This window comes from Cornus florida, unplaced genomic scaffold (assembly GCF_030987335.1).
Source record: "Cornus florida cultivar Cherokee Brave unplaced genomic scaffold, ASM3098733v1 CherokeeBrave_3.0.0_Hap2_Chr10, whole genome shotgun sequence".
Lineage (NCBI taxonomy): Eukaryota > Viridiplantae > Streptophyta > Magnoliopsida > Cornales > Cornaceae > Cornus > Cornus florida.
In genome coordinates, this window is record NW_026775580.1 from 36,735,980 (window position 1) to 36,763,586 (window position 27,607).

A 27,607-nucleotide genomic window follows, 5' to 3' on the forward strand; every position below is an offset into this window, starting at 1 on the left:
GCTTACTCGTCAAGGGATCGAGATTGAACCCAGCCTACTTGGGAGAAGTAGGCATCAAGATCATCAATCGTGCCATAATTTCGGAGGGGCGGTTGGAATTGAGAACTTGAGCCAGCCTGTGAAGGAAAAAAATTTAGTAAAGTAAGTCAAGACTTGAATGAGAGAATAAATCGTAAATACTCACACCAACTGATGAAGGCCGAGTCACGTGGCCAAAGGTAAAGGCTTGGAACTCTTGGTCGAGTGCCCGAGGCAACCTACCAGAGAAGAATGTTTATGAGTGCCTAACATTGATGAAGATATACGAGAGATTTATTAAAAGAGTATCTTGAATATTACCTCAGCCCCATCAAACTAATAGAGGACAGTGTTTAATTGAGTCATGGCTTGTTGACACTCGATACCACTGGTGTGAGGGTACTCGGTATTCGCAATGTCATCACAAGTATTGATCCTATCTCTCGACAATGACCTTGCCGAGTGTGAAGAAACCTGCCCATAAAGATACCATTAGAATTAACAAGGTACAGTGATACTAGAAGTAAAATTGAAGTCTCGTTACCTCACGACTGGTAGAGAGATTTGTCTCGACCGAGAAAGTCGATGGTATCAAGGGGTTATGATCTTGTTTCTTGTCGTCGATCAATAAGTAAGGAGTGTTGGTCTTGATTGAGGTAACCTATTTTTTTCCTTTCCCTACCTTGGTCATCTGAAATACAATTGAGTTTGAAAAGACATATATATATTTGGCATATAGAAGTAAGCTAAAATTTTAAGAAATTATGCTTTGAAGAATTCATAAGGAAAACCTTAGGTCTCTTGGGGGGCATTACATCTTCTTCGCGAGCCTCAGGTGCTCCTACCACTACAAAAAAAGTGGGCTTTTATGAGGTAGTATTTATGGGATCTTTTATTTTCTCTCGTAGAAGCCCCTTTTTACACATAAAGGGTCATGTTTTCACGAGATGTTAATAGAATCCTCGTTAAAAACCGTTTTCATGGGAGTTTAAAGAGCCCGTTAATGTTTACATATATTTACGAAGGATTGATTCAACTTTAACGGGGAAAAAGCCACTCGTAGATTAAATATATTTTTAAGGGAGTATTTTCCTCCCGTGAATATGAAAATGAAAATCCCGCCCTCACTTAACAGGGAAAAAGCCTCTTGTAGATAAATATTTTTAAGGGAGTATTTTCCTCCCGTGAATATGAAAATAAAAATCAAAATCTCGCCCTCACTTAACGGGGAAAAAGCCACTCGTAGATAAATATTTTTAAGGGAGTATTTTCCTCCCGTGAATATGAAAATAAAAATAAAAAATAAAAATCCCGCCCTCACTTAATGGGGAAAAATCCACTCGTAGATAAATATTTTTAAGGGAGTGTTTTCCTCCCGTGAATATGGAAATAAAAATAAAAAATAAAAATCCCGCCCTCAGTTACGGTGGAAAAAGTCACTCGTAGATAAATATATTTTTAAGGGAGTATTTTCCTCCCGTGAATATGAAAATAAAAATAAAAAATAAAAATTCCGCCCTCACTTTTCGTCTCCCGCACGCCTTTTTTTCCACGTCACCAACACACAGATCACAAAAAGCCCTAATCTTCTTTCTTTCCCAGCCAGTCTCTCAAAATGCGCTAATCTTCTTTCTTCCATTATTTCTGTTGAGGAGGCCGGATCCCACCTTGTTGCTTACTCTGCCAACAACACCCAGCCAGTCTCTCCCCTGCTAAGGCTGGTATCCATCTCTCCACACACTTGGCCAAGAATCAAGTTCACTTCAAAGCTTGCAACAAACAGTATTGTGACATTCCTCTTCAATAATGAAGCTATAAGAGCAAACCCTTTTCTACTTTGTTTCTCTCACCTCGTTAAAGTTTTTATCTCTTTTTTGGGTTTTTGAACATTAAAGTACGTAGTTTTCTTTTTGTATACTCTATTTTATTTCTCATTCTTTGATTCTGGAAAATATTCTACAAATTGGATGTTCTAAGTATATATCTGATTTTGGTTCAAAAATTTTCAATGAATTAATTAGTGAAGGTTTTTGTTCACCCTGCCGGATCATTTACCCCATCTCCGCTTGAAGTTCTCTCTCCTATCTATCTCTATCTCCGCTTGAAGTTCTAGTTCGACAGGGAAAGGAAAGTTAGGCGATCTCAACCAATTTCTACCTTGACCAACACAGAGCTATTTGTTCAACCCTCTCTTTACTCTCTAGAACCGAGGATCGGGACTTACCTTCATTCTTCAGGTAATCTGCAATCCCTCTTTCTCAAACATTTTAATGGTTTTCTTCAATCCCTATTTCTTAAACAATTTTTAGGGCTAACACATGCATATTTTTTTCTCTGGTTTATTGTCGATTTTATTTGCTTTGCTTTGGTTGTGACTAGATTTGGGTTTTTTTGTTTTCCATTTCATTATTGATTGGGTTTCTTTTTTATTTTTTTATTTTTTATTTTTATGGATGTCTTAAATAATAAATTTTATAACAAAACTAATAGAACCAAATTTATTTGAAAAATTATTCCAACAACCTTAAAAGTGAGTTGCAGCATAGCGTTGCAAAATAGGACACTCATTTATTGCTAGTTGAGCATGTGTTGTAAGAGTTTGTATGAAAATCTACAATTTCAAAAGTTTTAACATGATGACACCATTAGTCTTAAGGCTTTTGGCTAATAACTTGTACGAATTTTCTCACTAATGTATCACTTAAGATTGTTTTTTAGATGAGTTTCTTTTTTTATTATACATCTAAGAATACATGAAAAACAAGTGAATTTTAAAAATAATGGGCTTATAGAAAATCAATGAGTGTACTTTTGATGTTCCGTTATGTATGTTTTTTGCTAGATGACAATTTTTATTTTTCAATTGACAAATTAAAGTGGGTACAAGTGATGAACTTGAGGTTTGGATTGAATTTTTGAAATCAAGACATTTAATAAGTAGGATTAAAATTGAACATAAGGAATTCAGTTTTAGCAAAAATTAGAAATCCTTGGTATAATGTGATATAGATCAAGGGTCAAAAGATATCGAATCATGGATACTTAGTTCAAACCATTCTTGGATCAATTGAACATTTCTTCAATTGGCCGGGTAGGCATTGTTTACACTTTACGATCAAAACATGCCAAAACTACTTACAAATAATTCTATCATATTGTGTGGTCAACTACGTCTTGTGTTGGTCCACTAAAATACCTATTAGCCATTCCGATACTTTGTTCTCTAAGTCACTTACCTATACCTAGTGTGAATGACTAATCCATTCAAACATAATTCAATTTTAAAACATAATTCAACTACGTCTTGTTTTGGTCCACTAAACTACCTATTAGCCATTTCGATATTTTTTTCTCTAAGTCACTTACGTGTACCTAGTGTGAATGACTAATTCATTAAAGAATCAGCTGATGAATCACTCTGAAAGTCCTATCTCCAATTTTACACGTCACTCTGATCTCAAATAATAAGATTAGCAACTCCTTAAAACATAATTTTACCAATCTTGTTTATATAATTCACAATTTTTTGTTTATGGAACATGCCAACAGTTGCCACCATGCCTTGACCAACATATATATTAAAAAGAAAAGGGTAAATTCTATAAAATGATCACAAAATGAAAATGCGAATATTAAGATGTGGACACGCGACAAGATCAGAAATGTTGAAATCAAAAAAGATTATTTGTGAAACGTTTAAAGTAGTAACAGCGAAGACAAATGAGAAAAATTGAGTAAAATGGTTTAGACATGTGTATTGAGATGAGATCAAGAACTGTAAAAGGGAGGAAGATTGATGTGATCTTGCATTGTTGGTAAGAATAGGGGAAAGGAAATATCAAAATTAACATAGGTTCGGATAAAAAAAAAAAATGATATGATTACTTGTGATTAGGTAGAGTATAATGGAAAATTATGACTCATGTAGCTGATCTTCAATAGTTCGGACAAGGCTTGTTGGGTTCAGTTGTATCATAACTCTATTTGATATTCTATGTAGCAAGTATTAATGTTCATGTGTTTGTCCAGACCTTTGGTTGTTTTTTATTTCCTCTTTTTACTGTTTTAAATTTTATGATACATTTCTTTCCTCGTAAGAGGCTGTTGCTTGGTGCACTAGTGAAAGCTGATGCCTCAGTTACTATTCATAGCCTCAAACAGTGCATCGAATCCTAGTCAACTCCTACCTATTGGCCTTAGTTTAGCAATAAAAATCACAAAATATTTGCTGCCCATAGATTCCTGTGCACTTTTTTTGTACTTCCGGCACCCTATCGGTCCTAAGTGGAGCCAATTCCAATCCATTTTTGTCTACAAACCCCTAAAACCTTTCTTTATTTTATTGAACTCAAAATATCCACACATTTCTTAGTCGAAGCACACCATGAAACAATTATTTTTTATTTCCCAGTGCTGTCCTGTATCAAGACAATTGTTTATAAGCAAATTAGATGATTCATAAGATCTAACATTCTTTGCTGAGAAAAGAACTTACAAAAAAAGTGATTACAGGTGATTCAGAGAAGTTAATAAAAGTGTTGTTCGATCTTGCGAGGCATCATGCACCATCAACTATATTTCTTGATGAAATTGATGCAACCATTAGTCAGCGTGGTGAAGGACGTAGTAAGCATGAAGCAAGTAGGCGATTGAAGACTGGGCTACTCATACAGGTGACATCTGTTTTTTAGAATTGCAATAATAATATATAAAAAGCATGCTTATGTAGAACTGAAATACAACTCTTTGACATATAAAAACAAAGCACTAAAAACATTACGGGTGCAACACTGAACTGAAATTACCTTAACTAGATATCACACGTTATATCTTTTAAGATTCTGTGTGAAGGATCTTTTTTGTCTATTTTGTTGCTATTGTTGGGGCAAAGGCCTTGTAGCATGAAATGAGTGACACCATGGACTTAGTTGTAGAAATTCCATTTTATGTAATCCATAGAAGTAAATCCTTTCCACAGCATTCATCTGATCTACACAATTCTATCGAAAGCAATATCACGGGAATACTATTTTTTGATTAGTTATCCCCATCTGAATAACAGCAATTACAGAAATGCTGTGCGCTCTAGGTACTCCTATGTTAGCTTGCTCTGGACATTGAAAACACACTTGTATGAGTCTAAATAACAGCAATTACAGATATGCTGTGTGCTCTAGGTACTCCTATGTTAGCTTTTTTTGGTCATTGAAAACACACTTGTATGAGTGTGTTGGAACCAACTATCATTACCCTCACATTTTGAGGTCATTGTTCAACACTGACACCTATGTTAATTTATATTTCACATCATATGTGTGGCTCATGCTTGTGGACATTCCTTGCCATGGTATCCAGTACTTCTAAAAAGATTTTGCTATATGATGTCTCTACAATAAATCTACATTTGGTGCACAAGTAAATCACATAAAAATTCATATATGATTTCATCTCTACCTTCACAAAAATTAATGGCTAGAGTTAGACTACAGATGGATGGTTTGACGCAGACAGATGAGCTTGTTTTTGTTTTGGCGGCAACAAATCTTCCTTGGGAACTAGATGTTGCTATGCTCCGATGTCTTGAGAAGCGGGTATCCTTTTGAGAGGCTAATTTATACTTCCTTTCTGCATTGAGAGTTCTATAGTTTAAATGTTAATTGACAAGTTTATGTGTTTTATAATGAGCTTACTAACTGTGGGACAAGTCCTAATTATATTAATACAAATCATATTCTTACATGATGTGAGTGACTTCTTTGCTGTCGAGTCATACGGCTACTCATGCAATTCATTTAAAAAGTCATGAAAAATCTATAAACACAAGTTATTGGCATGCAAAAGTGGGAGTTGATTGACTGCTTGAGAAATTTCATTGTTGAAATACCTATCTGCTCTAAATTACCTTAATTTTTTTTTATATAAAAAAAGTGCTGTCTGTTTTATTTTTTCTTAAAAAAAGAAAAATAAAAAACAAGTTATTTTTATGCACAAAGTGGAAGTTAACTGATTGCTTAATAAATTTCATTGTTAAATTACCTATATTTGAAACAATTTATCTCTTTATTTTTATTTCAAAGGAACAGGATAATTAGAGTCTTACATAGTGTCAGTTTTATGATTGGTGTTTGTACATGAGAAATTATTACATGGTCCCAGGCAAATCACGTGTTGACACATACGTAAATGTGTCAGTTTTATTTCACTTTTTGCTCACGAGTTAACACGTGATTGGTCGGGACCAATGGTCTTGGGACCATGTTATAATTACTCGTTAATACGTAGACGCTTCACTTACTCATGGCACAAAATATGTAAGGGTTGGTGGTGTTCCCTACATTTTTACTCTTTTTTTTTTTTTTTTTTTTCTTTTCCTAAGCACATTTTTACTCCTTTCTCACAATTTTAATTACTGAAGTTTTAGTTCAATAATGGTATTACATTCTATGGATGAGAAAATTGCACAACATTTCAGCTTACATTAAATATTGAATATTACATATTGAACAGTTCTTTTAACCATGATATAAGATCCTTGTACCTCTCCCAGAACCAAAAGCAAGAAGAGCAATGTTTGATGAACTATTGCCATCTACACCAGGTGAGGAGGAACTTCCATATGATATATTGGTTGAAAGGACAGAAGGTTATTCAGGTTCAGATATTCGGTTAGTGTACAAAAAGGCTGCCATGCAGCCACTAAGAAGAGTAATGGCATTACTTGAACAAAACCAAGAAGTTGTGCCTGAGGAAGGTACGTCACTCTAAAGATTTCATTTATATGCTAGTTAGATACTTAATTACTTATGGAACTGCTCCTCTTGTGAGCCGAAGGATGACCTACTTTCTTGGGAACCATGTTCTTGATTTATTTCTTCCCTTCTCTACATTCATTTATCCATAGGGCATTCTCTTTTGTGTAACATTTGAAAACACAAATTAGTTGTGTTACTCGGAGTTTTCTTGACGGAAATATATACACACACACACACACACACACATTTTAACAACTTTGAAAACATGTAGACTCACTTAAGTAAAATGCTACTAGAAAATCTCAGTCAACTTGTTTCAAATCCTATGTGAAACACTATAGATAGATTCAATATCCATGGGATGTCCAATCACTCCATATACGCATACCTTTAGATACATAACCATGGCTTGAGATAATTTGTGCTAGTTGGATGTTTTAAATTTGTGAAGAACTCTCAACATTCTTTTTATCCCACAGGATTTGTTTATGTCTATCGTTGGTCTAAATATTTCTTGACGTTATTCATATTCGAAAGCAATTTGTTGCACAGTTCTAATTTGATATAAAATTGGTCCGCTAAAACATAGTAACAGGATTGTCATGAAAGTTGTAGCTGGAGCCTAGACAGGGGGTAGCTATATGAGGAGACAACATAGTGTTACTTGTTATAGTCCTACAGATAATATTGGAATGATATGTCACATTTCACTATCATGAATAGAGAATACTTTCCTTGATTGAACATGTCCTTATTAAATTTATTTTTGGATTTCATTTTTATAATTGTTCCTCTATTTCTCTTTCGTTTTCTAAGAGTGGTGCACATGTTTGATGACTAGTGTGTGTGTCTATTACGTGAGCTATTTCTTTGTGTAATCATGGCTTGAGATACTACGTGTGTGTTTGTTATAATCATTTGAAAAATATTCATATTTCCTCCTTTATTCCCAAATCATCTTTCCTTTTCTTTGATATGATTTGATATTGTCCATCTTTGGTAAAACAAAATTCAAAATCAATGTGCTGCACAGTTTCAATTTGGTTCACTAAAATATAGTAACAGGGTTCTCGAGAAAGTTTAAGCTGGAGTCCTGAAAGAGGGTAGCTATATCAGGAGACAGCATAGTCTTAAATGTTATAAATAATGACAGTAATGACATGGCACATCTACCTGATATGAATAGAATAGTCTTTAATAGAACATGTCTATGTTAAATGTATTTTTGTAATTTACTTTTATCTATTATTTCTTTGTGTTTTTTCCTCTGAGAGTGGTTAATAGGCTATTTTGTCTGGACATGTGTGTGTTTTTTTTTTTTTTTTTTTGGTTGACGGGGAGCGTTCAGGAAGCAGGGGAGAGAAACCAATCCTTTTGCCTAGTTAAAGAGACTGCTATTGTGAAGTGGCATTAGTGCTTACATACTTAGTGGGTCACTGCTGAGGTCTAAATCTTAAGATTTGAAATTGAGTAAGAAGGGGGAGGGTGGAATCATTGTTTTTAAAGAATTTCTGGAACTGGTTTGGTTAATTTAAGCTTTAAAGGATTGTCCTTTGTATTGAGCAAACCAATCTGGAATTTTTTATCTTCATGATGCTCGCACAAGCATGGTTTTATGGCCTACCAAATATGTGAAAGTTTTAGAAGTCAATTGGTCATTCATTTTTTTTTTTTTGAAAAGTAGTAATTAACATATGATCTGATTTTATTTTCTTTTATTTTTTATATATGTTGGCATTACATTTTTAATTTTTTTCCTCATAGGATCAATTTTAACCAGCTTATTAGGAGCATAACAAAACTATTACTTTTGAAGTAAGATTAAGAGCATAGTTCTGGTTCTCAATCTTAATCTCTGGCAAGTATGTTCTGAATTCTACTAGCTAATGAAGTTCATTTATCAATTATCTCTATGTGAAGTCATGGGTCCTTGTCGTGGCTATTACTTTAATGTTGAAAGCATGGGTCCTTGTTATGGCCATTACTTTATTGCATTGATATAACATGGGAGTATGGGAACATCGTATGTGGAGGTTGTGGTTGATTGTTATTTGTTGTTGATTGTTATGAAATTGTTGTTGGTTGTTGTTGTGTACGTGAGGTAGAAAGTTTCTTAGCATTCCTCTCATTCCAATTTTGATCATCACATCACTCCAATGGAATACCATAATGTGAATCTTGGTTATCTAGACCCCAATATGATCCAACAACCTCCTCTAGGTCAAATCCCTCCCGGAGTTTAAGCTCCAAAGCCTAGAGGACTTGTGTTTCTTGTACATATGCTCCTCTGAGATGAATAGAAAATTACTTCCCCCACATGGTTTAATAACAAAAAAATGAAAAAAAGAAGTAATAATAACATTTGACTTAAAAATAACAAAAAATCAAACTTTTCCTCCAAATTTGTTACTTTCTCCATCAGTTGCACATTTCTTTCCTCAGCAATCTCCACCCTTTTCCTTGAAGCCTCTTCATAAGATTAGGATGCACGTTGACGGCTTTGAACTACAAAACCATTTTTGAGCCCACAGAGATATCCCTTCCTAATACTTAGTTGGTTTTTGTACTATCTCAACATCATTTATGGTTGAACTGATACCATAAGAATTTTGGGAAACTTGTGCAACCTTCTTTTTCATTTCATCCTGCAATTAAGTTGTTTTACAGCATTATTGACATTTCTAAAGACATAATTTAAATTTAGAAGTTTAACCAACTCCCTTAAGTTTTTTGGAGTATCTATCACATTTACAACATCATGCTATCAAAAAACCATCTATGCATCTTAAGCTATTATCTTTGCAACACATATTAGAAAAAAACCAATTTGATATCATGCAAATAGAAGTGTGTGTTTTTTGTATTCATCTATGAAAACAAAATATCATGTAAACAATCACAAAAGTAAATGCCCAATTCATATATTGCTAGATGAAATTTAAATTGCATTGGATGGATAAGGAAGTTAGGGAACCTAAAAGAATTGACAAGCCAGACAGAGGTCACGTCGTCTCTATATTGAAATTTCCCAAACTTAAATATGGGATAACTATATTTATTAACAAAAATGAGTCATGGTTGTTCTCAATTGAGCTAAACAAACAAATCAAACTGAAGATGAAAAATGAAAATAGTGATTATTTGTTTTTATTCTTTCCTTTTCTGTCTAAACTCCAAAACAAAGGGAGGATTATGGCCTTCTCTTCCTTTCTTTTGATGGGATAACCCCTATCCCTTCCCTTTGTTTTTCAAATAAATCCATAGATTTTTATAATGAATTCTAATGAATTAAAGAAGATTTTAGACATAGAAATCTAGAACAGTACTTAATTTCTATCTCTGGTGCAGCAGATAGCAACTTCTTTAGCCCCATTTCAAGTTTTTCAACAGATGCCCCGTTTATTGCAAAGGTTGATTTTAGGCTTCATAGTATAAAAAGAGTTAATGAAGTATATAATTCTCCTTATATAGAGAGGTTATCCTATCTTCTACAATAATAAAGGCAAGAGTCTCTTGTAAGTACAAACAAAAGACAACACAAAGAAAACCTTGACAAGAAAATATGTAAGAAAGCTAAAAATTAAAGGATAATTTAACCTCTCCTCCATAATAAAATTATGTTTAGTCTCAAGTCCCAACAAATTTAGTACAAGTAAACTCCAAAAGGGTATTAGAGGATTGACAACTAACATTAGCAATTCTACTACAGATTCTCGTGATAAATTTATTTCAATCTCTACTGATAATTAATAAATAAATCAATAAAATAAATGCTCTCTCCTTCTACAATACTAGAACACTAGGTTGACAAGTTAGCATGCTTAAAAGATTTGCTAGCAACAGAAGTCAAAGTTCCAACAAGTCAAAAATGAGCTATGTTAATAAGAAATTTTCTGAGGAAGATTTAAGTTGGATTTTCAAAAACAACTTAACGAACCCATTTTGAAGAAGATTCAAGTAAAATTTTCAAAAAGTCAAACCCAATAAAACAAGAAGTGGTAAGCAGATTTCCAACCCCCCTTCCACCTCCCCACCACCAGTTCTGAATTTCCATCTCTGGTGCAGTAGAAAAAAACTTCTTCAGCCCCATTCGACCAGTTCTGTATTGTTTTCCTTTTCGATTAAGACACTGTTGGTATTCTCTTTCCCTTTCGATTAAGAAACTAAATTAAAAACAAACTTATAACTAGATCTTAAAAGCTAATAGCCTAAGATTAATGATTCTAGTACGAATAAACAATTTTTTCATTACCTGAGACCCCATGAAAACATCTAGAATGGAACAACAAACGTTAGCCATAGTGCCATTCAATAAGTTGAACACAAAATATTAGGAAAGCAAAGATGGCTCCAGACTTGGTTTGAAATAAAATAAACGTAAATTCTTTAAACAGATTGGCGTGTCACCTCATATTTAATATAACTGCAAGATAAAATAAAGACCATTCAATGTAGACAGTGCTCACCTGTAATTATCAAGACTCGTCTTCTTTTTTGCAAGCATATCCTTCAACCTCCTAGGGGTAGCAACAACGAAATGCACATACTTCTTCATGACCTCCAACTACAATCTCATATCAACCCCCAATGCAAAGCAATGGCCTCAATTTTGGATCGCCATGCTCCCTCAAGGGAACTAGAAACTGCTCCACAACTTCACAGTTTTGCAGAGCAAGCCCTCTTTATATGCAAATTATCAACCCAAATGGCCCTTCCCAATAGATTCAGTAGGACCAACTTTAAGATGTCGAACCTAATTTAGTATCGCATGAATGATCGATCTGAAAAAGAATTGAAGGTAATATTACCAAACCCATCCTATATATATTTAATGACGTAAATTCACACAGCAATTTTAGTGTAGATACATATGTGTGTGGAATCTCTCTCTAATTGTATGAGGATAAAACCAGTTTCACTGCTATATTTTCACACAAATTTCTTTTTTTCGATCAAATTTTCTCTTCAACCAAACAAGTCAACACAAACAGATCAAAAGATGAAAACAATCACTAAAATCACAGCTAAATGAATTGAAGCTAGTGTAGCAAAAATTCTTCCATGTATGCAATGATGTTCACACAGAAATTCCAGTGTGTATATATATGTGTGTTTGTGAAATCTCTCTCTATTTTCACTTGTTGATATGATTCTAATAATTTCTCCAATATGTTTTTTCTTGTAGTATATTATGTTGAAGCCAATGAGTTCTCTAATATATCCTCTTGAACTAATTATTAGCATGAACTTAGCTTTGTTGTTGTTTTATAACTATTAATTATATTTGTTCCATGTTAAAGTTGTTATTTTTTCTTTGATGTCAAACTATCAATGTGCCTTAGAGATTTAAAAGAGCATCCCTGGCAAAGCATGGGCATGTGGATTGCATATTTCTTTTTGGGGTTTTTTGATTGCTTTTGGCTTCTCAAAGTGTGGGACTCCATTTTTTATCACACCTTGGTAAATATTTTAGAGAGTATGAAATAGAAAACTAGCATTTTGTCATTACTTCATATACATTATTATTATACTAAAATTAGGACTTTTGTGATGCAGGTACTTGCTTGGATTTTGTACAATGGACAACGAAGTGGAGGAAGTGTGAAAAATTGGAGGTCAACTTGCGGTAGGAATTAATGAACAATGTGAAGATTGATGTCTATTTTTGGGAAATATTGAATTTTCTTTTTAATTTTGGCACGTTGAATAATTAATGATGAATTGTAAATTAATGTCTTACTCTTTTGATATATATTTAATAGTGAATTTAAACATGGATTGTTTTTTGTATTGGTATTAAGTGTAAATTTTTAGCATTTTATATAATTATTTAGTTGAAACTGTGGCCAGGTTATATATGTGAATGATTAGGTAGTAGAGTGCATTAATTTATTTTATATATATATATAGTTATCTACAGGTGACTTTAGACCTCGTAAATAAAATATATAGATGTATTGGCAAGAGGTCAAATGTGTCGTACATTAATTACTAACGAGAGGCTATATACCACATTAATTAATTACTAACAAGAGGCAATGTACCACATTAATTAATTATTAACGAGTGGATAAAGAACTCGTTAATTAAGTATTAAGGAGATGTCATCGTTCTTGTAAATTAATTATTCATGAGTAGATAAACAACTCGTTAATTAATTAATAACGACATTTCATTTATCTCGTAAATTAATTATTAACGAAAGGCTAGAAATCTCATGAGAGTTTTATTTTCAAGACGCTAGAATCGTCGTGCTTTAATCTTTTACGAGAGTTATTATTTCCCGTAGCAAATGGAGAGTATTTACAGGACCATAATAGACGAAGGCTCAAAAGTCCCGTGAAAAAGTTTTCACGGGAGGTCCACACACTCGTAAAAGACCTTTTTTCTCATAAATTAATTATTAACGAGAGACTATAAATCTCTAGTGAGAGTTTTATTTACGGGAAGCAAGAATCGTCGTGCTTTGATCTTTTATGAGTGTTATTATTTCTCGTAGCAAGTGGGGAGTATTTACAGGACCATAATAGACGAGGGGCTCAGAAGTCCTGTGAAAAAGTTTTCACTAGAGGTCCAGACACTCGTAAATGACCTATTTTCTTGTAGTGCACCTCATGATCAGAAACACCTAATGAATCATGGAAGGCAACAACTGCATAAAGGAAAACATGTCTTTATGATCTAAGGTATAAACTTGACATTTATATATATGTAGGTATGAATATGTACCTTCTTTGGACGATTTTGATTTTTTCGTCTTACTAGGAGAACCAGGATTAGCCACATTGATTCCTTTTGATGGTTTTGGGTAGGTCGAGGCTCCTTGGGGCTTGATAAAAATGGAGGCAATCCTATCTACTATGGTACGTGAATCCTCTACCATAAGTTCCGCAATATGGTTCCCCCACCAGTAGTCAAAGGATAGAGAAGTATTAGGATTTTCCGGGAATGGTTGCAAAGAGAATTTATCACAGAGACGGATAAACCAAGTGAATACTCTCTTCACTGTTTTTTCTTAAATGAAGACTACTCATTCCAAGAAAGAATTATTGAAAGATCGGAAAGGCGGAAGTGGAACGAGTTGGGTGAGACCAAATTTCTTGGCAAATTATAGGGGATTGTAGTACTCAACTCCATACTTGCTATTTTGATAACCTAGTTTTGAACATCCATAAGAGATGTCCCTAGCAATCAAGAAGCTAGCCCATGCTTGTTCATGTTCCTCTTGGCAACCTGGAGGAGCCTGGTCAGAAGGATAGGAAAGTCACAAGGTTGCCTCGGTCGAGGCGAGAATGGTAAGAAAAGATTAGGGGCTTGGTATGCAAGAAGTTTATAAAAGGAGAACATAGTCTTGAATGATCTTTTTTTTGGCTGAAGACATGCATAACGATATCTAGGGACAGGAACAGTGGTCGACAAATCGAAAGCGGGATAAAGTTTGGGGAAATAGGCGTACTCCCAAAGTTGTAACAGCCAAAATGGGCCAGAGCAAGTTTTAATATTGGAAGTTACATACTTCCCGATACCACGATAGAGATAAGAAAGCAAGAAAGGAGCAATGACAAGTTTCTCATCTGAATGAAGGATAAGTGCCAATTGAGTAAAGTCTTGAGTAAAGTCTTTGGTGACTGTGAGAGAAAAGACACAAAATAGAAACCTATTCAACTAGTACACCAAGAAAGAGAAATGCTCAGCGGTAGAAACCGAATCTCCATTACGCTTGCTAGCTTTAATAAAAGGGCCATGTGTTGTGATACGCTCAGAAGCCTCAGGTTTCTTTGGATATTCATAGATTACTTGAGGAACAGTAAGAAGTGAATTTATTTCTATACCATGAGGCCTAAGCCCGGTAAGAAAACAAATATCTTGTACCGTTGGACCAATCATACCACACTGAAGATAAAAGGCATTGGTAAAGCTTGACCAGAAAAAGAGCAATGAGGCAAGAGCCTCCTTATTTATAGAGATTTGGTTTTTTAAAAGAAGGATGGCATCATAAATTCTGACCTCTTTCCATAGTACTTTGCAGTAAGGTTTAACCCGATCGAACCAATCAGTCCAGTCACTCTGAGGGTTCAGGCAATTTTTGAAGAGGTTGAAGAAGTCCATGGGATTGGAAAACTTGCATTGGAATGGGAGTGGCTCCTCAGCTAAAGGAGAGTAGGGGAGAAATGAAGTTGGTGGACCATCTTTGAAAGCTAAAGCAAGGCCGAATGTAGGAGAAGAGTCAGAGCCTAGGTTACTGGCCAACATATCGCCAGTGCCATAAATATCTGTATCGATAACCTCTTTAATAAGCTTATGAACGACCCCAGTGTGATTGGAAGCTTTGTTACTACTAGAGACGACGTATTCTCTACAGCAACTGTCACATTTTTTGTGACACCCATTTACTACACTGGATTGAGCAAAATGGAAGAAGAACTAGCAAGAAGGATGAATAAGGAGCTAAGTTTTGACCTCACTACTGAAAAATGCCAAAAGTGGTGAGAAGCCACAATTCTGAAGTAGAGCTTTCCACTTTGCAATGAAGTCTCGTTAGGAATAGGTGTTTCAAGAGTGAGCTCTACGCACCTCTTGGTGATTCGTGATGGTAAGCAGGCAATCAAGTAATAACTATTAATCAGATAAAGGACATGTTAGTAAGAAAGCTTACAAATGAGAATAAACACACTAATTTTATTATAATGGTCATGTGTCCAAGTCAAGCCAAAGCCGAGCACCCGACCTAGCTGTTAAGATAAAACATCAAGATGTCATTGGTTGGTACCCATTAATTAAGGGATGGTGTGCATGGCAGGAATTGGAATATGCTTTAGCCAATGTTATAAAATATAAATTAAATATATATGTGTATACTCATAGTTGTATATATAGATATATTTTTGTATATACACATATATCTGTAAGTGACCAAAAAGAGATACACATACCAGTAGTCGTCATTTTTGACATTCTTATTCTCATGGTGGTGGCACTCTCTGTTCGTGGTTTAGCTTTTTGGATTTCTCGGGTGATAGAAAAAACAAGGAAACAACAGACCAAGGGTTATTCAAGATCAAAGGAGTAGTTTCTCTAATGATGGGTTCGTTTGCATCCACCTTAAAGATTGTTGGGCCTTCAGTTTTCACAAACAAGTATGTGAACCAAGAAGCTCCGAGATGAACCGAGAATTAAAAAAGAAAGATAAGTAATCTTTCTGGAGTTAAATGTTTTCTATATGCTATGAAGTTAGTTTGGAGGATTATAAAAACTGAGTTTATAACTCATTAAAATAAGTTCATGATGGTGAGGTGATAGATTGAGGTAGTTGAAGTGGTGATTCACAGCTAAATATGTAGTCACATGGAGATCCAAGCTGAGCATCATTGGGCTTTGAAGCTATAGGCTTTGATATATTGCCTATAGAAAGTGGTATGTCAGTAAGGTGGCAATCAGTTGACTTCTTAATAAAAATAGCTATGCTCCAATTGTTTATAATAACCAAGTGCCAAGTACACCAGTGAAATAGCAAGTAAAGGCACATTGAGCTCCTAACCCAGCCGTCAAGATAAGACATCGATGCTTGAGCCATTGACTAAAGATGGTATGCTTGACAGTTGGTGGGTGATGTTATAGGCAATGTTTATATATTGTATATACATACATATACACACACACACACACACATATATATATATATATATACATATGTATATATATATATGCCCCTGCTGTCAGTCCAAAAGCACATTTAAGTGGGTTCATCTTCAAGCCACGAGCTTTCATTCTCTCGAATAATCTCCTCAAGTCTGTCATATGCATTGTCATTGTTGTTGATTTCACCACCACGTCATCAATGTACACTTCCATAAATTTCCCAATCATGTCATGAAAGATTGCATTCATAGCTCGTTGATAGGTGGCCCCGACATTCTTTAAACCAAAGGGCATTACTACCCATTCGAAAGTGCCTATGGATCCTAGACATCTAAATTCCGTCTTGTTAACATCATCTTCTATTATGAATATCTGATTATATCATAAGTGACCATCCATGAATGACATAATTTCATTCTCGGCGGCTGCATCAATCAATTGATTGGCTATGGGCATTGGATACTCATTTTTTGGGGTAGTGGAATTTAAATTCCCAAAATATACGCATCCCCTTATCTTCCCATTCTTTTTCACCATAGGAACAATATTGGATAGCCAATCTCAATACCTCGTGGTTCGGATGAATCCTACCATGAGCAACCTTTCAATCTCTTCCTTTACCTTCATGGTTACTTCTATTGATATACGTGTAGGCGCTTGCTTAAAAGGTCTAAAACCTTCTTTTATAGGCAGTCGATGCTCGACAAGTTACCTTGGTAATCCTGGTATCTCGGTGTAATTCCAAGCAAAACAATCTTTATATTCTTTGAGCAACAAGATCAGCTCAGCATTATAGTCAGGTTCTAGAAGGTCACTTATGTAGTTTGGTCGAGGTTCTTTTTTTGATCCCAAATTGATCTCCAACAAGGGATCTTGGACATCTGCCTTCAGGTCCTCTAGCTTGGCATGTAACAACCTTAAAAGATACCAGTCAACAGTACCAAAAAATAAATAAAAAAATTTCAGCATGACCTCGGCAAAAAAAGTCTTACTACAACCTGCTAAAATATATATAAAATGTAATGACCTCACTTGACCTTAAAACTAATCTATCCTGTCCTAACGCATAATGCAAATAATATATAACATTTCCAAAATCAACACATACATATAAAAAGAGTCTCGTTCCTCCATTTCATCCAAACATAGAAACACCAGTCCACTACCTAGTCCTATAATCCTTTACAAGGAACACACTTTAATTACATCAAGTTACAGTCCATGAAATATAGCTAAAATTAAAAGTCCATAACTTACAACATTATACAAATTAAACTAAAGTTTTACAAAATAGTCAAGATTATATTTACATAACATTAAAGTTCAATTACAAAAGATAGCAAAATATAGATCTCCAAACCCGTCTAAAATTGTGGTGGATCGTCGTCTGCCACCTCTTTCTCGTGTCCTGAAAATATTAAAATAATGGGGTGAGCCAACCGCTCAGTAGGAAGTGTTTAAGATATACCTCTTATGATCCCGTGAACCTACATAAGGAATAGAATACAAGTGAACATGATCATGCCTCGAGAAGCAAGTAAAATAGTAATAATATCAACAAATACATACACAAGTCATCCGACTACCAAGCATGCAATATATGCCAATGATATGCCATGCCATGGAATGTCGCTCCCCATTTTCGAAACAATACCGTTTCACCTTTCCAAAATGTTAGTGCAATCCGACCCAAGGCGACTCTAAGGCATCACGAGAGGAGGATTGACTAACTATCTACGACCACAAGGCAACTCCAATGCATCGTATCCGGCCTAGGTAACTCAACCATGCTAGGGTCTCTCCCTAGTCCACTCTAGACCACACTAACGCCGCGGACTACTAGGCGACTCCTAGGCATCTGGGTTTTCGCAAACACTTTTCGAAAACTTTTTTCCCCAAAACAATTTCTTTCGCTTTTCAAAAACACTTTTCCCTTTTTCCTTTCCCAATGGAATGCATGAATGTTCCATACTACAGAATTTCAAAATTAACAATGAAATCTTATGTAAATCAATAATTCTCAACAATATACACATACTTCATGCTTTAATAAACAATTTAAACATATTGAACAAATCAAGGCATTAATTGAATATATTTTCATCACATCAACTAAAGAACATGTAATTGAGCCAACTATTTACATAATTCACATTATCATGTAAAACCCTAAACACTATAGGTCAAATAATCAAATTAAACATGCTTATAAGCAAATTTAAAGGGGAAAATTCACAAGGGTTAAAGAAATTGTGGGTTAGAACACCCCTACCTCAATTAGAAGAAAAAACCCCAAATTGCACCCAATTTCGAATTTCTGAAAATGACCCTAAATAATGATTTGCTTCTATCAAAACATAGGACTCGATGTGCTTATCGACTTTGCCTTCAGTGACAAAGTCTAATTCTAAGTGGTGAAAGAGAGATCAAAGCTTGAATTGAAAAAAAAAAAAAAAAAAAAAAGAACTGATACATAGGGAGAGAGAGAGAGAGAGAAAAAAATTACACAGAGAGAGAGAATGGTCAGATGACCATTAGTCATTACAAATGACTAAATATACCAGTGGGTCCCACATGCCAAATATAATCCTTTAATATTATTGCTTATATAAATATTTATGCAATAACCAATTCAAAACCACATAAAATCATACAATCAAATAAAATGCACGATAAAACAATGCATGGAATGCAATGGACCCATGACCCAACCCCCGTGCTCAACAACCCCAGCAGCGGGTCCTGCCTGGGACCCTTCGGCCCAAAAATAGAAAAATGCCACCAATACATTTCCTAAAGTCCTGAACTTAAGGAAACATCCTAATAAACACTCTAACACACCCAGCACACCCCACGGTGTTCGGCACGCAAAATGAGATGCGAAAAAGAAAAATCTTGAAAAATAAAAAAATTCACAAAAAATGGAAAAATACAAATATGAGTAATATTAAAATCTACCCTCTTTAAAAAGATTTCGTCCTCGAAATCTACCCTCCTTAAAGAAGGAGGCCTACCGCCGCACACCTTCTCGAAAAACACCTTACCAAATTCCAAGACTATAAGCTCATCAACCTTATTGCCTTTGATACCGGACATTAATAAGCAATCACACACCACTGCCACTAAAACACAATGCTCACCACCCAATGAGGGTACTCATCACTCACAACATAATAACACAAAACCCGTTGGATTCCATACCCAACTCAAAACGGATATCGGTCCACTCTACACTGCCATGCAAGGCATTTGAAGCTTGAAAGAAGAACGGTCACAAGACCCCTGAACATGACAACATCCGATCTTAACTCATCCTTTAAAGGACACACAAAACCCCAGACAAGGAACCTTGTCCTTCTCATAGTCAAGCTTAACTCAAATCTATACATTCCTGTCAGACCAAACACTCGCTATCTAACACATAGCTATACGATCACATATCCACACCACCGACTAACAACCACACTATATGGAAAACATCATACTTAACAACCTCAAAATGACTAAACAACGAATCTCCCAACAACTACACAATCATGAGTCACTAAATCAGTAAAGCGCACTATTCTGTATCCAAGACACGAATCCCCAAAACAAGATCCTCGATAATCAAGTGGTCGCACCACAAACCTTTATTGGACACTTAGTCCTACCTAACACACCTTGTCACCCTAGACTAACCACCCGAATCCACACTATCACGCTAACATAACATACGATACCATGCTCTCATTGTCCCTGGCAAATCGAAATAATCATTGACCTTTGACCTAACATCGTGCTACAGAGAGACTGATTTAGGAGAAATGGTTGGCCAGGCTATTCTCATCATCGATCCGGTCTCAACACAGACGTCGTTCTTGTCCTTAGGTCCAAACCTCAAACATAATCTCACATAGTCCACAAAACAACCATGAGATCCACTCACTAATAATCCATCACTCCACATAATCCTTAACAATTATACAGTCACATACCTGCTTTAAAAATCCCAATCACACCTCAATCACACAACTATAACAAGTTAAAAGCAATATGACACCAAATATGACAATCATTGACCCACAAAAAAGCTCTCCAATCTCTCACCACACCCATACCAGTTTGACAACTTCATAACATCATTTGATTCAATTCTTACCTCGTCAAACACACAATACGACTATCTCATGCTTGAAATCTCAAAACCAAAGTCAATCATTCCCATTATTCCTCAATAGAATCCCACATTCACTTTCTCTAATCATGTAGTTCTAAGGTGACATCGACACTTGTCCTCAAGACATTGCTCAAATCAAACATCTATAAAAACTTTCGAATACATGACTCAAATCACATCACTTAACCGTCCCCGAACTTACAGTTCATGATACAACCCTAGCCATCACTGCTAGCACTAGACACCGGAAACACATAATCCTTATTCGGCAACTCGTGCCTCGCATACCACTGGTCAAAACCACTCTCAAAACAAGAACCACCAAAACCAAAGACTCCACCTCCTTCCATGGGAGTGAGTCGACCTATTCAACCAAACCTTTACCATAAACTCTAACAGCACAATAAACACATATAGGTCCGTCCATCTGCGGATGCGCAAAACTTCTAAATGGAGAACAAGACTTACAATAAATGACGTCTTTGTCTGGATTAAAATAAACGGAAAGGGTAATGAACTCTGCTCTCACAAGAGACTGACAACTCGTACTTAAATGCACTCGACACCCTATCACACTCTACTTACCAATCGTCCAACTGTGGACACCTAATCTCACCTGAGATGAAATGAACTCCTTACGCACAAGGGGGTGAACTAACTGGATACCCGTACGGAACTACGAGCACAAATCTAGGTGACCTCGCCTCAAACGGACCGTCATACACTATCAACACCGGAACCTCGCATATGCTACTCCATAAGACTCATGCTAACCAAAACTAATCAGATAAGAACACTAATTGCTCACAGAGTATTAACACTATGAACGATTAAAGTACGTTGGATTTCACGTCCCATTCCATCTAGAACACGTCACTCCCAAATGATAACCTCTATGCTATACGATGACGTTAAATCACCCATTCTATCTCTACCTTTCTAGGCGACTCCCTCCAACACCGTGCACACAAGACCCATGACCTCAGTCACAACAACCCACCGACTCGTCAAAAGTGAAAGGTGCCTATATGGCAACATCACCCTTACTGGCTTTAGAGACTAAACTGTCCATAATCGCGTCAAATGGCGCACAATCCCATCACCTATCTGACAACACAAAACAAACACTCACAATCCCCCAATCCATCCTTGGACCATACTTTAAACCGTTCCCCTCATTAGCACCAAACATCTCACCATAACACCTGTATTGCCACTCATTCCAAACTACAGTTCAAACCTATCATCCCACCAGACCATCAAGTAACTACCAAGGGATTCTTCCTCAAACATCCTTAAGATAATACCATCATAACAAGAGAACACGCATTACTCTCGATACTCCCCACAACGGCCACTACTTACCACTAGAAAAGAATCTCCAAACGGCAATGCCATGCCCTACCGACAAATCCCAAAGGAAAAATGAGCACAAAACCAGAATACTCAACATCCAATTGTCTCCTCAAACCATCTATAACACAATTAGTCACTAACACTTAATCAATTACTCCTACCACTCTTACCAAGACAATATACGCGCCTAGTCAAAAAGACTTTACACCCTAAGCTCAACATCAATACCTCTACTCTTCACTATTCCTCAGAACACCCTAGGCCCCGACAAAAGTCAAATAAGGCTGCCAGCTAAACCTATAAGATCACTCTTATTCCAAAAATTCTAATCAACAGTCTATCTCTTCTGATCCTTAAACAAGTACCACTTCTTGACACTCCAGACATAACTTGAAATACAACTCCCGTCCACAGCTTTTCATTTCTAAAACACAATCTATTTGATAACACAGTACCTACCATGTATCATTTAATTCGCAAATGACTGAGCATTTCAATGACCACATATTTCCCACCTTATCATGCAATCCTGCACAGCACGGCTAAAACTGACTGCTATACCCCACCTCGAGACTCTCTCGACAATTGTGATAATCTATAACCCCGCTCATCCACCGAGCCATATAATCAACTCACCGAGAGTTAATTACCTGTAACATGCTCCTGTAGCTATCCGAAATGGGAATCACTCCTCAACAAACCAGTCCCTAAAACAGATTCTTACAAGACCACAAAATGAACCACCTCTAACCGTCGGTCACCAGCACTAGCATGACTCCAGTCAATGCCCATGCCATCCTAGACTTACAGAGTCTAACAAATCCCTCCAATAGTTAGAACCACCATACTTTCTGTGGACAGTACTAGAATACCCGAAATATACGTCGACAACTTATAGACTACACTTGTGACTCTAGCAACATCCATCACACCTATCACAAACTGGTTCGAAAAGAACCTTCACACCATACCGTGACCTAAGTCACAAACACTAACCTCCTTAGGTCATACTTTTCCCACGAAAACCCCATCTTGCCCACTTGAGTAGGCGGCTCAACAGTCCTCCTCACTTGTCCCCTTCTGGGTGGGACCAAATCACTTAACAAAATATCTTCTTCAACTAGCTCCTAATCCCTCTCTATGGGATTGGAGCTGGAACTCTCCCCTGGATCCTTTCTTGCGGGCATGGCGCAATAAGACAAAGGAAATGAGTTAAAAATGATGACACAAAAATATACATGAGAATGGAGTCCTCACACGAATGACTTGACATGAAACGACGACATTTAAACATTTTCCATACTCCCGGAATACCCAACCAATGATGAACATGATCATGATAATAATATACATCAACTTTAAACACTTAGTACGTAATCGCATAAGCAGTTAAGCAATTAAGCAGTTAGACATACTTTTCAAACAATTAAACACATTAACACATAAGCATATAAACATACAATTCAACTTCCCATGCAATCCTAGGTAGGCCTCCACTTGTCATCTTAATGGTATTCGAACTGTCTCTCTAATACCAAATTTGTAATGACCCTAAAAGATACCGGTCAACAGTACCAAAAAAAAAAAAAAATTGGGCATGACCTCTGCAGAAAAAGTCCTAGTACGACCTGCTGAAATACATATAAAATGCAATGACCTCACTAGGCCTTAAAACTAATCTATCCTGTCCCAACGCATAATACAAATAATAAACAACATTCCCAAAATCAACATATACATATAAAAAAAATCCCGTTTCTCCATCGCATTCAAACATAGAAACACCAGTCCACTACCTAGTCCTATAATCCTTTACAAGGAACACACTTTAATTAAATCAAGTTACAGTCCATGAAATATAGCTAAAATTAAAAGTCCATAACTTACAACATTATACAAATTAAACTAAAGTTTTACAAAATAGTCAAGATTATATTTACATAACTTTAAAGTTCAATTACAAAAGATAGCAAAATATCGATCTCTAATCCCGTCTAAACTTGTGGTGGATTGTCGTTTGCCACCTCTTTCCCATGTCCTAAAAATATTAAAATAATGGGGTGAGCCAACGGCTCAGTAGAAAGTATCTAAGACACACCTCTTATGATTCTATGAACCCACATAAGGAATAGAATACAAGTGAACGGGATCATGGCTCGGGAAGCAAGTAAAAAATTATTAATATCAATAAATACAGACACAAGTCATCCGACTACCAAGTGTGTAATATGTGGTATGTGTCGTGGAGAGCACCAAATTGCACAAAAGATGTGGTGTGTGAAATGAAGTGTGAAAAGATGTGGCTAAGTTTGAATTTATAGAATGCCACTACCACTACTAACTATTAATATAGCTAGAGTGAGTAAGGATCGTCCCAAGGGAAAGGAGTGGTATTCTTGGAATCAATGATGGATTAGTAGGTTGAATGATCAAAAGATGGTTTGATTTGATTAATTAACTAATGGTTCACTTAAAGCAATGAAATTAAATGACAATCTAGAAAGTAGAGAAAGTAATAAGAGAGAAAGGTCTTGGGGCTTAGAGTTCACCACTAAACTTCACTTTACCAAACACTAGCAATTGTAAATTAATGGGAAAATTCAAGTTGTAACTTATGAGTGTATGTGTCACCAATTTAAAACTAAGCATGGATGAGAAATAAACATAGATTGTTTAATCAATTTAGTGAGTAACACAAACTATCAAATGAGACTATTAACCATTCAATTAAACCACAATTAGTGTACACACAAATATCTAGCAAAATGTACTTTTTGCATTCATAAGTGTGGAACACCAAACAATAAGAATGGATTATCCACCTATCTAAGAAATTAAAGTAATTACACTACAACTAAGCTAATGACATGAAAATCAAGCTAATTAAACTAAGGTTGTGGCACAATCCATCAAGAAATAAGTATAAACCATCAAATAAATCATAAGAGTAGTCAATTAAGCACCATGCCTTGACCATCACAAGATTGACAACATCAACACACATAGACATGCATCAATTTCATTAAATCTAGAGAAAAACATATGAACATTCATTTTAGCATACATAGATATATGGATAGAATTAAATGATCAATTGAAAGCATGAATCCATACAAATTATGTAAAAACTACAAGATCTATATTTATTCATAGTCAAAACATCAATTACAACTAAAATCTCTAAAAATACACAAAAGCTAGGTTTAAGAAACAAGCTTAGGGGCTATCTCTAGCCCCAAGAGAAGGATTTAGCCACTCATTGTAGTGGTAATGGAACCTCAAGGGCTAGCTTGGAGGTTGGCATCATCATCTTCATCCTTTCTTTCTTCCCAAAACCCTAGTTCTAGAGAGAAAACTATTTTCCTAGGAAGCACAGACATGCCAAAATGGGCGAAAAATCCATGTCCGACACATGTCGGACACGGACACACGTTGGATACGTCCCGACATGTGTTGAACACACCAAAAAACGTGTCTGGAGTTTTTTTTATTTTTTAAAATTTTTGGACACGACACAGACACTCCATGGGCATGACACGGACACTTCTCAAACATGGCTTGAACGCTCCGCGTGTTTGGAATTTTTTTTTTTTTTTGAATGCTAATATGTTCTGTTTTTTGTTTTGTACTACTCTTTTGGTATTGTAAATGGTAAAAGTCCTAGGACAAATGATTTATAGGAATAGATGATATAGTACATTGACTTGTTTTTGTATCTTTTTTGGGGACTAGCCTTTAGGTTTTTGTGAATGTTAAGTGCTAATAGTAAAGTCCTGAATGTTAAAAAGCTATGAATGTTAATATTCCTTTCTGTCTATGCTTTTATATTTGGAGTAAAGTTGCAATGATGATTAAATGATACTTGTAATTATTCTAATGTCTTGTTTTTTTATTTGGTTTTATAATTCTACAACATTGTTCTTTTATAGTTTATTAGTTATTAGTTATGATTTGTGTTTTTTTTTTCATTGTGAGGTTGATGAAAATAGTAATAGTAATTTTTAAAGTACTATATATATATATATATATATATATATATATATATATATATATATATTATTCACCGTATCCCCACCGTGTTTGTGTCTTAATTTTTTTGGATTTGCCGTGTCCGTGTCATGTCGTGTCGTATCCGTGCCCCATATCCGCGTCTGTACTTCTTAGCTATTTTTTATAATTGGTAAGAAAAACTATATGATATTTTTACAATATGGTTCAATGAATCTATTATAAGCCTCTTTTAGTAGGCACCAAGTCAGAAATACAGCCTATGATTAGAGGAAATTCACAACTACACAAGTTAGGTAGAGTCCGGTGTGCTCGGGAATTAAACAGCTCACTGCCAGCAGTCAGTTCGATCGATCGAAGAGGATTTCGATCGATCCAACACTTGCTTCAATCAAATCGAAGCTGACATGTCATCAAAAATATCTTTTGGGCCTTATCCACTTTGCTGAGCTGGCACCGCCTCATTTCGATCGATCGAAGTTCCTCTGGTGCAATTTTCTTGACTCTTTCCAACTTTGCTCCTTAGCTCCAAAATTGAGCTAAATGGCTCTTATTAGTCTGTTTAAACTTTATTGACCTGAAATAGGCAAAAACACAAATTAGTACTAAGACATGAAAGTAAGATAAATGAATGGACTAAAATACCCTAACTTAGGTGCAAAAATGCATCACATTTGAGCACTTATCAATATGTCATGCCATGAAATGTCGCTCCCCATTTCTGAAGCAATACTGTTTCACCTTTCAAAATTGTTAATGCAATTTGACCCAAGGCGACTCCAAGGCGTCACGAGAGGAGGATTGGCTAACTATCTACGACCAAAAGGCAACTCCAAGGTGTCGTATCCGGCCTAGGTAGCTCAACCAGGCTAGGGTCTCTCCTTAGTCCCCTCTAGACCACACTAACGTTGCAGACCACAAGGCGACTCCTAGACGTCCAGGTTTTTGCAAACACTTTTCGAAAACTTTTTCCCCCAATACAATTTATTTTGCTTTTCAAAAACACTTTTCCCTTTTTCCTTTCCCAATGGAATGCATATAAATGTTACATGCTACACAATTTCAATATTAATAATGAAATCTCATGTAAATTAATAATTTTCAACAATGTACACATACCTTATGCTTAAATAAACAATTTAAACATATTGAACAAATCAAGGCATAAATTGAATATATTTTCATCACATTAACTCAAGGAATATGTAATTGAGCCAACTATTCGCATAATTCACATTATCATATAAAACCCTAAACACTACAGGTCAAATAATCAAATTAAACATGCTTATAAACAAATTTAAGGGAGAAAATTCACAAGGGTTAAAGAAATTGTGGGTTAGAACACCCCTACCTTAATTAGAAGAAAAAAACCCTAAATTGCACCCAATTGCGAATATTTGAAAATGCCCCAAATAGTGATTTGCTCATATCAAAACTTGGGCTTCAACGCGCTCGTCGACTTTGTCTTATGTGGCAAAGTCTAATTCTAAGTGGTGAAAGAGAGATCAGAGCTTGAATTGGATGGAAAAAGAAAAAGAAAAAAAAAAAAAAACTGATGCAGAGGGGGAGAGAGAGAGAGAGAGAGAGAAAGAAAAGTTACACAGAGAGAAAGAATGGTTAGATAACCAGTAGTCATTACAAATGACTTAATATACTAGTGGGTCCTACATAC

The 27,607-nt window shown here is 35.6% G+C and overlaps 1 protein-coding gene across 3 annotated transcripts; it reads left to right on the plus strand.

Moving 5' to 3' along the window:
- Positions 1-1,555: 1,555 nt before the first annotated feature.
- Positions 1,556-12,544, plus strand: LOC132276646 (uncharacterized). 3 transcript variants are annotated; one of them, XM_059778176.1, is made up of 6 exons: positions 1,560-1,912; positions 2,040-2,255; positions 4,531-4,691; positions 5,508-5,609; positions 6,547-6,769; positions 12,327-12,544. In XM_059778176.1, exons 4-6 carry the CDS (start codon positions 5,508-5,510, stop codon positions 12,398-12,400), a joined length of 399 nt encoding a protein of 132 aa, XP_059634159.1. In that variant the 5' UTR covers positions 1,560-1,912; positions 2,040-2,255; positions 4,531-4,691; the 3' UTR covers positions 12,401-12,544. The 3 variants fall into 3 exon arrangements, with proteins under 3 accessions (XP_059634158.1, XP_059634159.1, XP_059634160.1); XM_059778177.1 differs by having other exon boundaries at positions 2,045-2,255; XM_059778175.1 differs by having other exon boundaries at positions 1,556-2,255; positions 5,501-5,609.
- Positions 12,545-27,607: the final 15,063 nt, after the last annotated feature.